Source organism: Oryzias melastigma, linkage group LG12 (genome assembly GCF_002922805.2).
Source record: "Oryzias melastigma strain HK-1 linkage group LG12, ASM292280v2, whole genome shotgun sequence".
NCBI lineage: Eukaryota > Metazoa > Chordata > Actinopteri > Beloniformes > Adrianichthyidae > Oryzias > Oryzias melastigma.
In genome coordinates, this window is record NC_050523.1 from 17,048,476 (window position 1) to 17,061,627 (window position 13,152).

Consider the following 13,152-nt stretch of genomic DNA (forward strand, 5'->3'; position numbering starts at 1 on the left):
GCATCATAATCATTGACAAGTTAATTTATTTGTTTTTTTTATGATAGCTTTAATTTAGTCTCCTGATGTGTTTTTGTGTATTTTCCTAGATCGGGAAGTCAAACTCCATCGCACAGGGTGCCAAAATCCAAAAAATAACTTAGTTTGCGGGCCAAGCAGGATAAACATTTATTGAACACAAAAAAACTACATTTTTTAAAAATGTAACTTTTTAACACAACTATGAATAAAATGGGCAGTGATATTATTACAGAATAAATCAACGTAAATATTAAATAACTTTGAATATTTTACTCTCCATAAAAATATATTTAGTCAAAAGTACAAGTTAGAAATGATCACAAGATAACATTGGGACATTAATAACAATAAAATGATCTGGATAGAATTACCCAGAGGGCCGGATCTGGCCCCCAGGCCTTGCCTTTGACACATGTGAACTAAATACTTTTGGCTCTTTTCAACATAATTCAAATTATATACAATGCCTGGGCAGTCAAAATGACTGCTATGGTGATTCCAGTAGTTCTGAAATGTCAGTAAATTGAAGTTTATTGGTATTAATATACTGAATATTTCCCTCAGAGGTTTTGGGGTCAGAGTGTCCCTCTGGCCAGTTCTCCTGCCTGGACTCTGTCGGCTGCGTTAATGCCTCTGCTCGCTGCGATGGAAAGATCCAGTGTCCGACCGGGTCTGATGAAGAGAGCTGTCCACCCACCAGGGGCTGCCTAGACTCTGACTGGATGTGTCGAAACGGCATCTGCATCCCAAAGGAACTGCGCTGCAACCAAGAAAATGACTGTATGGACAACTCTGATGAGGACGACTGTGGTGAGGGGAAAAGGGCTTGACATGTTGGAGCCAAAGTGCAGAGCTGCAAACGGAAGCTTTGACTAAAAAAAACTCAAATTTCAGGTGCGTGTGGTGAGGGCAGCATGCTGTGCCCGGAGGGGAAGTGTGTTTCTCCTGAAGATATGTGTGACGGGCAGCTTCACTGTTCAGACGGCAGCGATGAGCCAACAACCTGCGGTAAGATTAACAAAATTCCTCTAAGCTTCTCTTTATGATCATTCCACATCCTAAGGAGCCCAGGCTGCTCCCTCCCTTACTCCCTCTGCAGGCCACATCTGCTCCATGAACAACGGCGGTTGCAGCCACCGGTGTACCGACGAATCCTGGGGGTCCCGCTGTGATTGTCCTGCTGGCTTTAAGCTCTCTTCAGATGGTGCAATCTGTGAAGGTTTGTTTCTGAAGATGCCATGTCGGTGTGTGGGTTTTTTTTGTTGTTGAGATTTTTGTGACTATTGCAATTGTTTCTCCTCAGATGTGAATGAGTGCGCTTCTGCCTTTCCTCCTTGTGCGCATTACTGCAAAAACACCATTGGATCCCACTTTTGTCACTGCAAAAAAGGTTTCAAACTCAACGACGGCTCCACATGTCTTGCTTTAGGTATGTGTTGATTTAACACTAAATACGTGAATGTGTAAATAAAGAAATTGAGAAATATTTTCCAGACCACCTTAAGCTGAAAGAAGCAAAATTGAGTTTATTTTGAGGTACTGATGGACATGTCACAGCATCATAAAGTTTCATGAGGACGGTATTGTTAACTCAGTTTAAACCCCTCTAAGATTCAGATTTCTCCTCTGAAAAGATTAATCCAAAGAACAAAAGAAAACTGGGAGGTTGAAAGGCAACTTTGATGTGGAGAAGCTTTAGAAGGAAGATCAGAAGTGATCAAGGAGAAGCCGGTTTTGCATAAGCTGAATCTAAAAATGTGTTTGGCAGTTTAACAGGTCTTAAACAAAGAATCACGAAAGATGACAAGAAAAAGTTGATTTAAATGATTTAAAGTCGTGTTAGTTATGGTCAATTTTTTTTTTTTTTAATTTTCATGAAATTCTTGTAATTTTAAATTGGTGGTTTAGTCAGATTTATTTTTATTTATTTTTTTTAAATAACTTGGGGCTGCTCACTTAAGTAAAATCATTTTAAGCTATAGAAGAAAAAAGTACCTTCAGTTTTGCAGATAACGTAAGTTACATGTGGTGTTAAACCTTTCATTGAATTCTCCAGGTAATGCATCCCGACTGCTGACTGTACAGAGAAGCACTTTAGGGCTTTTGAATGTAAAATCTCAGCAGTTTAGCGTCCTCCAGACCTCAGTGTCGGATGCAGTGGCCTTAACCTATGACATCGCCAGAGGATGGCACTACTGGGCTGATAGCCGTGGGAGCATCTACAAAACTATTGGACAGCAAAGCCGGGCGGTCTACACAGGTTTGTCGACAAGATTCTTTATTTTTCTGAAAAACGTATTAATTAAAATGATCAATTTTCCAAAAGCTCTTCTTATAAATGTAAAATTGTCTTCCAGGTGAGGCTGGGATCCAGGCGCTGGCTTGTGATTGGCTGAATGGATACCTTTACTGGACCAATCTGAAGATGGAGTCGATCTACATGCAGATGCCTGATGGAAGTTACACAACTCTGCTAAACAAAAATGTCAAACCGTCTGGGTTGGTTCTTCTGCCTGTTGAAAGGTATATCCAACTTTTCTAAACTTCTTAGCTGTTTTTCTTGAAGTGTGGTAAAGAGAGGCTGCTACAACCAAATATAAATGAGCCTGCCAATTGTGAATTAAATGGAAAATGATTTCAGGTGCTTCTGTGAGAAAACATTTAGAATATGGCTTTATCCATCTTTTTCTGCTCATCTGAGTCCACTCATCTGACAGCAGTCCAATCAAAGATGGCTGACTTCCTTTTCCCGGGCCACTTCCTCCAGCTCTTCTGGTGGGCACCCCGAGGGGTTCCCAGGTCAGCCGAGAGACATAGTCTCTCCAATGTGTCCTGGGTCTACCCCAGGGGCATCTGCCCAATGGGACATGCCCAGAACAGGGGAGGCTCTGGACCAGGTTGCCCAAGCCACCTTGACTGGCTCCCCTCAATTTGGCAGTGGCGGGCCGTACACACCAAAAGCATAAAAAATAACCTGATAAAATTTCAATATTATGTAGGGAGACAGCAAAATTTTACTCACCAAAAATCCAGATAATTTAAACACAAAATCCATCCTTTCTATCCTCAAGATTTCAATCACTCTGTCGTGCAGAATCCGTGCGTTTCGCAGATAGAAAGTGTTCCGTGGCTGTGATAAGCTGGAAAATGTTCTGGTATTCCTGAAGCCTCTTGTGGTCCAGGAGGGAGACAAACATCAGTTTTTGTGATCTTGAAATCTGATCTGTGTCTGGAAAATTATATTGTCGGTAGTGCGCGCGAGGATTTTGCGCTGCACGCGCCAGCGGTGCGTTCAGGGGCCTCGTAGATTTCCTCGTATCAGCTTCACTCCCGCTCAACGGAGTCACGGAACTCCTTTACCCGTGCCAGCTAGCTGGCCCACGGAATGGTCTACTCCAGATCTGATTGGTTGAAGCAACAGTTTGGTCGACAATTATTTTATGCTACAGGGCCCGCAGAACTGATTGTGAAGGCCTTCAGGCAGATTTCTTTGACCCTAGCAACAAATGGTGCTGCAATGTGATTGGTTAATGCTTAAATAGGAAAATACACGTCTGGAAGCAGCGCAACCAGGGAGACAGCAATGAAAGGACGAAGACAGAGCATTTGGAATTATAGAATACGTATTCACGGAAATAAATAATAATTAATATCAGTCTGTGATTCAGATATTTTTAGGCCAGCAGAGAAGGCCTTGCAGGCCCTGACGGCCCGCCACTGCAATTTGGAGTGTGCAGACAAATGCATAGAAATGCAAAGACGAGGTCAAAACGAAGTTGATAATCTTTCTGAAACGTTCACTTTTTATTTAAATGTAAACGACACTAATGGCCCACTGAGGTTTTGCATAGTAACGGCTATGATTTGCTCACACAGTGTGTGCAGATACTGCTAAGGGTTAATCTGGGATTACAAGTTTTTTTTTTTTTTCTTTTTTTTGTTCTTGCTTATGCTAACTTATTTTTTTTTCTTTCAGTTTGATGTTCTGGATCAATGCGGGTCCAGGTGAGAGAGTGACCATTGAGAGGTCCTGGATGGACGGGTCAGACAGAAGCACTCTGACGGTCCTGACTGCGCAGTTTGCTCACAGCCTCACAGCTGACGTCGCTGCCAGGAGGCTGTACTGGATCAGTGACTTCAAACGGGTAAGATCTGAGTTAAATGATCAGTTTGACTTTGATCTGTGGATGTGGACCACATTTTAACAGTAAATATACACTCAACCTGTTTGTCTATGAGTTAGAAAATAATATAATCTGAAATTCCCATTAAAAACAGAGTTGCATGGATGAATTCTGAAGTTCCGGTACATAATTTCTTTAGTTGCAGGTAACAAACATTTCCAAGGGTTTTAGTCTTGACCATTAATTGTAAATGTAACAAATACCGCAGTAATATAATGTAGAGCACACCATCTTTTATAAAATCAACAGTTCATGTAGTCTTGTGATAGTTGTTGTAAACTTCTAAACATGTCTGTATTAACAGAACATGTATAGTTTTTTTTTTTTTAACTATTTTATTTTCAGAGCTGTTCATATTTAGTGACTTCAACTTTGAAGCATTCTATGTTCATACTGACATCTCTATTACTTTCATAACAAATGGTCTCTGCAAAGATGAAAAAGTATTTTATCAACCCATAAATATACTTGATCATTTTTAAAAGTGAAAACACTTAGGCTGACATTACTGGTGCTGCTTTGTGCATCTATTCATTCACGAGGACTTTGTATGCCTTTCTTCAGTCCGTAGAGACTGTGGGGGTGGATGGGACTGGCCGTTACTCGTTTCCAGGAGTGTTCAGCCGGAGGCCCGCTCTGAGCCTGGCAGTGTTTGAAAGCATGTTCTACTGGGTCGACAGCAGGGGACTGTGGGAGGCTCCACAAAACAAGCCGACCAAACGCAAGTTTCTGTGGAAAACCGGAGTTCCCCTGTTGACGGTCTACCATGAGCTTCAGCAACCTAAAGGTGAACTGTTGATTGTAATCAACTGGGTTAAATCTTCTGAATAATCTTCTGTCCTGTTTTTGTGAACATCTTATTTATCTGATGATTGTTGTTGTAGAATCTTCTGCTTGTGCAAAGGCTCCATGTGAACTCTGCCAGCTGACTAAAAACAACCTGGTTGGATTCACCTGTGCTTGTCCAGATTCCAAAGTGCTGTTGCCAGATGGGAACTGTGACTGTAAGTTGGCAAAGTGGTTAAAGACTCACTCCAATGAAAATAATCTTTTGTGTATTTAGCATGTTCTTGTAGCATTTTTTTTTTATAATGGATGACCTAATATAAAATAATTTGATTAAAACTGTATTTCTGTGCAGATGAAAACCAGATGCTTGAAAAAGCTCAGACTGACGCAGCAACTGAAATGGGTGTGCCAAAGCCTACCTGTTCTGCTCCAGTTCTGAAGCAACCACTTGTAGACAAAAAGATCTGTTGGTGCCTTAATTTTCTTCCTATGAGCTGGTATCTGGCTCAAAACTCTACGTATGGATAGCTCCAGTATTGGGTGCCGTTGTTCTTAAAAAAAAAAAAAAAGACTTTTTGATTTTAGCTAAAAACTGCATAATCATAATTTAAAAAAACCCTGGGAATGATTATACAATAGGAAAAATCTAGTTTTAATGACTTATTAGAATCTTTATCCGTTTTAAAAGCATTTCCAGTGGTCTTCTAATTGTGATTATGCAGCTTTTAGCCAAAATAAAAAAGCCTGTTTTTCAGAACATTGTTTCGGCAGAACGGCAGGAGTTCATTAGAAATTTTGCCTCGGCGTTGTGGGTGGGACTGATGATGCAAAATAAGCCTCCACTGGTGCTGTCATCCCTTTCTGTACACCATCTCAAGTGCTCCCGACTGACCCTCAAACCCCTAAGCTAACACTCATGATGCTACAAAGCTGGCGAATATCGTATTTTGGAGCAATAAGATGTAAATGCATCTATTTGTCTGCAAGTGGATGCATCAGAAAGGAGCAGACTTTGGCCCGCCCAGTTCATGGTGCCACATGAAAGGGAGCTTTTCAAACTGCATTTTTTTTGCTCCTGATTCCTCCCCATTTGAATACTCAAACACAGTTTAATATTATTTTTTTGTATTAATTGTCCATAAGAAAAAAGGCTCTAAGAACATGTTAAAACACAACTATCATTGCAGTGGGTATTTAAAAAACATGAAACAAGCAGAAACATGTTTTTTTTTTTTTTTTTTTTTTTTCTCCCATGTTTCAGTTAAAACTTTAACCTTTAAAACTTGACTTTTAAACTTTCTTCAGTTCTGAGGTTTATTTATGCTACTATTACAACAATCAACTTGCTGGAGTTCGAAGGTGGACATCACACTGAAACCCAGCTCTTCACCACGGATGATGGGATTCTGTCCTTTGATCTTGACTGGTACAGAGACTGGCTCTACTGGGCCAATGAAACGGGTCATGTCAAACGCAAAAAGCTGGCCCAAGTGCAGATTGAAGTGATCCCAATGCCTCTGCCTGGTAGGTTTTTAGTCTCTGAAAGCTCTTTTTAATCATTAAAACATTGAAAAGTAATTTTATTCAACAATGCATCTTCTAAATATGTACATTTGTTTTTAGTTTGTCTGATAAGTTTGGACCAGCAAAATGAAAATCTTTATTGGGTGTCATGTGACCAAAACACCATTGGCACCACGACTGGTGGTAAAAACTACCCCAAGCGCCTGTACCACACAGCACTGGAAATATCCAGCCTGTACCTGGACTGGTTGAGGAGTAAACTGTTCTGGATGGAGGAAGACCGACTCTACAGTATGGACCTATCAGGAGGCAAAGCTGAACTGCTGCTGAAAATAGCAGAAGGGGTCAGAGGTGACATTGCCTTTGACCTCAGAGCCAGCAGTCTGCTCTGGAACTCTGAAAGAGGAGGTGAGCTGAATTCAGGGTCTCGAGGTATCAAATGTAACCGTCTTAAATGCATGCTTAAATATGTCACAAAGTGTGAACTTTCATCTAAGTTATTTTTTAAATTAATTCTTTCTTATCTTATGTATTTTATCATTGACTGTATAGAATAGGGGTGCCAAACTCAATTGCACAGAGGGGCCAAAATCCAAAACATACCACAGGTCAAGGGGCGAACAGGATTAACATTTATTGAATGCACTAAAACAAATTTTTTTTTATACATGACTTTTTAGCATAACTATTAATAAAAACATCTGGACAAGATCTGGAGGGCCGGATCTAATTACCCAGCGGACCAGATCTGGCCCCAGGGCCTTGACTTTGACACATGGTATAGAAGAACTGGACTGTTGCATCAGCCATAGAAAATGACTGGCTTTCAACTCCAACCAAATGAGATCAAGTCACTTGGAAAAAAAAAATCTTACTTCCTCTGTAAATGTCTTTTATTTATTTATTTATTTATTTTCCCTCCTTCATAGGAAAAACTCACATTAATTTAGTAAATATTTATTTTCCTTTTTGAAAACTTAGCTAAGGCATAATTTCAGATTTTAAAACTTTTGGGAATTGATGGTTAAAAATCTTAGTTGGCACCTTTACCACAAAATCTCTTAAACTTGGTCTCTTTTACAGGCCTGGTAACACTAAGTTTGTTAAAGGAGAAAACCCACCAAGCGGGAAGGAGATGGAACGTGTCTGGCTCTGTAATGGCGGCTTTTGAGCCCTTCCTGTTGTGCTCTTCTGATCATGTGATCACTCTGTGGAACCGGCGCAATGGGAGCGTCATGCAACATGTCAAGGTTAAAGGTCAAGTTATGAGTGTAATCCCTGCACTTGGGAATGTTAAAACAGGTATAGCTATTTTCCACCATTAATTTCCATGTTTGAACTGGATTAGTATAATTTTTGATTTAATAAACAATTTTGAATAATTATTACAGTTCCTATTTTTAAGCATCTATTTTGGTTTTCCTGTGTCCACAGTGCCTGATCCTCCTGTGTGCAACGAGCCGTTCTTGTTGTGCCGACACTCGGCTCTCTGCCTCCCAAACTCCCAGGTTTGTGATGGGAAGAGGGACTGCCCAGATGGAGACGATGAAGAGTTTTGTGTGGTCACATGTCCATCCAAAGGTAAACACAGTGATGAGGAGTAACTGATCTATGCGGTTGTGTTTGTAACCTCGACTCTTCATCAGGGGAATTCAAATGCAAGGACAGAAGATTTTGTATCTCTGGAAGCCTCGTGTGCGACGGCCGTTCTCACTGTCGGGACGGCTCAGATGAAGTGGACTGTCCCACTGTAGCCTCTCCTGTGACTCTAAAAAATATCCTCAAGTGTCGGATGGGGTCGAAGCCGTGTGAAGACGGCACAGAATGTGTTTTATTCAGTCACGTGTGTGATGGAGAGCAGGACTGTAAAGATGGATCGGATGAATTAGGCTGCGGTAAGGATGTTGGGAATTTGTGATCAATGTGAGACTGTGGATCAAGAGTTCTAATCTTTGTCTTCTGCAGAAACGGATGTTGGGCCATCAGGTACCCGCCCTCCGACTGTGCCAGCCTGCAGCAGCCCCTCTGTTCTCTGCCCGTCCACAGCCACTCATGTCTGCATTTCTCAAAGTCAGTTTTGCAATGGTGTTAAAGACTGTCCCGATGGCTTTGATGAACAGAACTGCTTGGAAAAGTGTCTCTCAAGGAGTAAGTCTCTCAAACTGCTATCTCAGATTATTTTCCTAAAGATACTTACAATTACCATTCTCTTTGACCCGTTCTTTTTTAGCTGATTTTCTCTGCAAGGATCGTAGAAGTTGCGTTTCAAAGAACCAAGTCTGTGACGGCCGCTCTCATTGCCACGATGGTTCAGATGAGGTCAACTGTGCCAGTGAAGGTCCACGAGCTCCTCAGAAAGCTGAGCTGAAGTGTCGCTTTGGCTCCAAGCTGTGCAGAGACGGGACGGAGTGTGTCCTCCTGAGTCACGTCTGTGATGGAGAGGACGACTGTCAGGATGGATCGGATGAAGAAGAGTGTGGTAAGGGTTTTTGTTTTCTGAAACTATTAAAGTATGTGGTGTTTGAAGCTAATCTAAAATTGTCATATTTGCAGATGTTCCAGAGAGTAAGACTGCAGGAAAAGACCTGAAAAAATCCCCTCCTATCGTCCAGTCAGTCACTGAGGCTCCCAAAAAGCCAGCATGCAGCAGCCCTTCAGTTCTGTGTCCAGGTTCTTCTTTATGCATCAAACCCACACAGATGTGTGACGGAAGGAGAGACTGTCCTGATGGATCTGATGAGAAATGTGTCAAAAGATGTCCCTCTGCATGTAAGTGGACTGTTGCTTTTAAGAGATGCATGTTTTCTGGTCTGTCTGCTGTATCAGTTTCTAGGAACACACTTTAACCTAACAGACTAAACTGGGCTTCCCTGCCCTTAGACCGTCTTTCTCTGTAAGGGAAAAACTCCTTTAAAAAGATTCTGGGATAAAGGAAGCCTCCGGGATGTCCACATGAACAATGAGTCTTCAAGGACAGACGGATAATGTTCCTGCGACTGTCCAAGAAGAATTGGCTTATCTAACTCTACAACTACATGTTTGAATAGTGTAGCAGATGGGCTTCATCAAGATGGAGCTGGAGGCACAAGACAAGCCAGAGGCGATGTCCACGAATCTGGAATCTCTTCCGCTCCTCCAGATAAGAGTGTGAAAGGACAACACATGAATCACACTGCACCAAACAGAGGCATGGAAAATTAAATGATAAAGTATAGTGGAGTAGTTGGAAATGGACGATGGTACCCCAGTGCACCATACTTTCCCCAAGCTTCTAACTTCAGCCTGCTGACAATTAATTGGTATTGTTACTTTATAGATGCATAAATGTGTTCTTCATCTGCCAACTATTTAAAAAAAAAAATTTAACATAAAGTGGCTGACTTCCTCTAAAGCTACAGCATTTACACACCAGGCATTTGGCAAATATTGCTCTAGGATTTTATTCTCACTTCCCTATTAAAATATATATAAAATAGATTTCATGGTTTGCTTCTTAAAGGGTAAATAAACCCTAAATCAACTTTTTTTTGACTGTTCACCTTTATAAACGGGGCTTTAAAAGTGCTGACTATTGGTCTTTGACTAATTAAAATAAACTTGTTTAATTCTAAAAAAAATTATGGTCAAAAACGGTATGTGTGCTGCACCTACAGGTAGAAATGAGTAACAGTTGAATTTTGTGATTGGTCAAACGATGCAGGTCCCACCTCATTTCAGAAATCCCACATCATGATATGGACATGCAGCTCTAGTGATAAGTCCAGTGCCCTAAGCCCCACCCCTTAGACTGGATTTTCAAACTTTGACTGTGGGTGGAGTCAGCCTACTACTTCCCTGTTTGGTTACCCTTTAAGATGCCAATTTTCACCTTAATTATTGACAAACATTAAAAATTCCTGGAAAAAAAATGCATTGGCATGACTGCAAGACCAATGGAAACGGTTAAAAAATGTCCGTAAAATGTGTCTTTCTTGACAACAGCCGACTTTCGCTGCAAGGATCGTAGAAGTTGCGTTTCAAAGAACCAAGTCTGTGACGGCCGCTCTCATTGCCACGATGGTTCAGATGAGGTCAACTGTGCCAGTGAAGGTCCACGAGCTCCTCAGAAAGCTGAGCTGAAGTGTCGCTTTGGCTCCAAGCTGTGCAGAGACGGGACGGAGTGTGTCCTCCTGAGTCACGTCTGTGATGGAGAGGATGACTGTCAGGATGGATCGGATGAAGAAGAGTGTGGTGAGGGTTTTTGTTTTTCCTGAAACTATTAAAGTATGTGTTGATGGTGTGAATCTGATCTAAAGTTGTCATTTTTGTAGAGAATAAAGCTGCAGAAAAAGACCTGTCAGTCACTGAGGCTCCCAAAAAGCCAGCATGCAGCAGCCCTTCAGTTCTGTGTCCAGGTTCTTCTTTATGCATCAAACCCACACAGATGTGTGACGGAAGGAGAGACTGTCCTGATGGATCTGATGAGAAATGTTTGAAAAGATGTCCTTCTGCCTGTACGTAGCACCAAGAATGTTCTTATCGTTTAGTGGTCAGTAATTTACACAAGTGTTGCATTCTAAAAATGGGTCACAACAGGTAAAATTTGACTTAAGACAGCTTTATCTTTTGCACTAATTTGATGTTTTAGGACTGTAAACCCCCCCTAGACATTGTGTACAGTTTTCTCAGATGAACATAAACCTTTTTATTTTTTTTTCTTATGTAAATGCTTTAATTCCCACTCGCATCTAAATTAATGTTTTCCTCTATAGCTGAGTTTCTCTGCAAAGACCGTCAGAGCTGCGTCCTCCAGAGTCAGGTGTGTGATGGTCGCTCCCACTGCCTGGACGCTTCAGATGAGCTGAACTGTCCGAGCACAGCTCCTCTTCCCAAATCTTCAAACACGCTGAAATGCCGTTTTGGATCGACCCTGTGTCGAGATGGAACAGAGTGTGTCCTCCTGAGTCACATCTGTGATGGAGAGACGGACTGTGAAGATGGATCGGATGAAGATGCATGTGGTGAGTAGTTTTATTAGCTTGGATGACTGTTGGACTTTAAACACTGATCATTGTTCTGCTTCTTTGCTAGATGCTGCAGAGAAATCACCTTCCACGTCTGTGAAAAATGATGTCATGAGTTTGTCTCCTGCACTGATCCCGTCAGTCACTGAGGCTCCCAAAAAGCCAGCATGCAGCAGCCCTTCAGTTCTGTGTCCAGGTTCTTCTTTATGCATCAAACCCACACAGATGTGTGACGGAAGGAGAGACTGTCCCGATGGATCTGATGAGAAATGTGTCAAAAGATGTCCTTCTGCATGTAAGTGGACTGAATGGAAAGACCTGCATGTTTTCTGATCTGTCAGTTTCCAGGAACACCCTTTAGCATTGCATTACTTTTATTTATTTTTTTGACTTTCAAAGCCCCACAGCACTGTCTGTAACATGTATAGAAATTGCATATGAGAACATTTTCCAACTGCACAAGGAGCAGACATTATTTTTATTTTAAATATATGTAAATGGGTTCTTCCAACATCCATTTTGAAATAGTTTTACTTTTTATAAAGTGGAAGTCTTTGTCTAAAGCTATTACACACCAGGTATTTGACAAATCTTCCAGAATTAATTTTTCTCGCTACTCTATTCCAATACATAAAAGACTGTCATTCATCTAGCTCGGTGCGTTTTAAAAGACTTTTCATTGCATGAGTTTGCTTAAACAAGTTTTGCTAAGGGCAAAGTAAACTTGGCTCCAAACTTTAACTTTCTGTTCTTATAGATGTTGGTTATTACATAAAGAACACATGAAAACATGAAACTAATTGTTTAATTTACATTAGAATTCTCTGCTGAAAAACACATGTTTTCCTGTTAGGAAAATTAGTAAACTATAACAGTCAATCTTGCAAGTTCTTATTGGTGAACTTGACACATTTTAAAGTTAATGAGAGAGCATTGTAACTGCAGATAATTTTTCACAGTTGCACATTACCTAATTTTTCATTAACCATTAATTTTTTACTTTTTCCCCCTTTATCACAATCTCAGTTTGCTTCTTTACATGCTGATTTTCACCTTAATTATTGACCAAACCATTGAAACATCCTTGAAAAAATGCAGAATTGAAACTGCAAGACAGATGTAAATTGTTTAAAATGATGTCAGCAAAATGTCTTTCTTGTCAACAGCCGACTTTCGCTGCAAGGATCGTAGAAGTTGCGTTTCAAAGAACCAAGTCTGTGACGGCCGCTCTCATTGCCACGATGGTTCAGATGAGGTCAACTGTGCCAGTGAAGGTCCACGAGCTCTTCAGAAAGCTGAGCTGAAGTGTCGCTTTGGCTCCAAGCTGTGCAGAGACGGGACGGAGTGCGTCCTCCTGAGTCACGTCTGTGATGGAGAGGATGACTGTCAGGATGGATCGGATGAAGAAGAGTGTGGTGAGGGTTTTTGTTTTTCCTGAAACTATTAAAGTATGTGTTGATGGTGTGAATCTGATCTAAAGTTGTCATTTTTGTAGAGAGTAAGACTGCAGAAAAAGACCTGTCAGTCACTGAGGCTCCCAAACAGCCAGCATGCAGCAGCCCTTCAGTTCTGTGTCCAGGTTCTTCTTTATGCATCAAACCCACACAGATGTGTGACGGAAGGAGAGACTG

At 41.1% G+C, this 13,152-nt stretch overlaps 1 protein-coding gene across 3 annotated transcripts in view; it reads left to right on the top strand.

Moving 5' to 3' along the window:
* LOC112163393 (low-density lipoprotein receptor-related protein 2) overlaps positions 1 to 13,152 on the top strand; it is a 28,160-nt gene that overhangs the window by 2,743 nt on the left and 12,265 nt on the right. For 2 of the 3 annotated variants that reach the window (XM_024299760.2, XM_036214387.1), the window contains exons 3-21: positions 586 to 831; positions 916 to 1,029; positions 1,121 to 1,240; positions 1,325 to 1,450; positions 2,078 to 2,281; positions 2,379 to 2,544; positions 3,998 to 4,166; positions 4,770 to 4,992; positions 5,090 to 5,209; positions 6,300 to 6,518; positions 6,618 to 6,926; positions 7,602 to 7,820; positions 7,953 to 8,099; positions 8,165 to 8,413; positions 8,484 to 8,666; positions 8,749 to 8,997; positions 9,072 to 9,287; positions 10,500 to 10,748; positions 10,829 to 11,011. In XM_024299760.2, the coding sequence (XP_024155528.2) occupies positions 586 to 831; positions 916 to 1,029; positions 1,121 to 1,240; positions 1,325 to 1,450; positions 2,078 to 2,281; positions 2,379 to 2,544; positions 3,998 to 4,166; positions 4,770 to 4,992; positions 5,090 to 5,209; positions 6,300 to 6,518; positions 6,618 to 6,926; positions 7,602 to 7,820; positions 7,953 to 8,099; positions 8,165 to 8,413; positions 8,484 to 8,666; positions 8,749 to 8,997; positions 9,072 to 9,287; positions 10,500 to 10,748; positions 10,829 to 11,011 (3,711 nt within the window). Of the gene's footprint in view, positions 1 to 585; positions 832 to 915; positions 1,030 to 1,120; positions 1,241 to 1,324; positions 1,451 to 2,077; positions 2,282 to 2,378; positions 2,545 to 3,997; positions 4,167 to 4,769; positions 4,993 to 5,089; positions 5,210 to 6,299; positions 6,519 to 6,617; positions 6,927 to 7,601; positions 7,821 to 7,952; positions 8,100 to 8,164; positions 8,414 to 8,483; positions 8,667 to 8,748; positions 8,998 to 9,071; positions 9,288 to 10,499; positions 10,749 to 10,828; positions 11,012 to 11,269; positions 11,519 to 13,152 lie in introns of all 3 variants that reach the window. The other variant, XM_036214386.1, reaches the window with a different exon arrangement.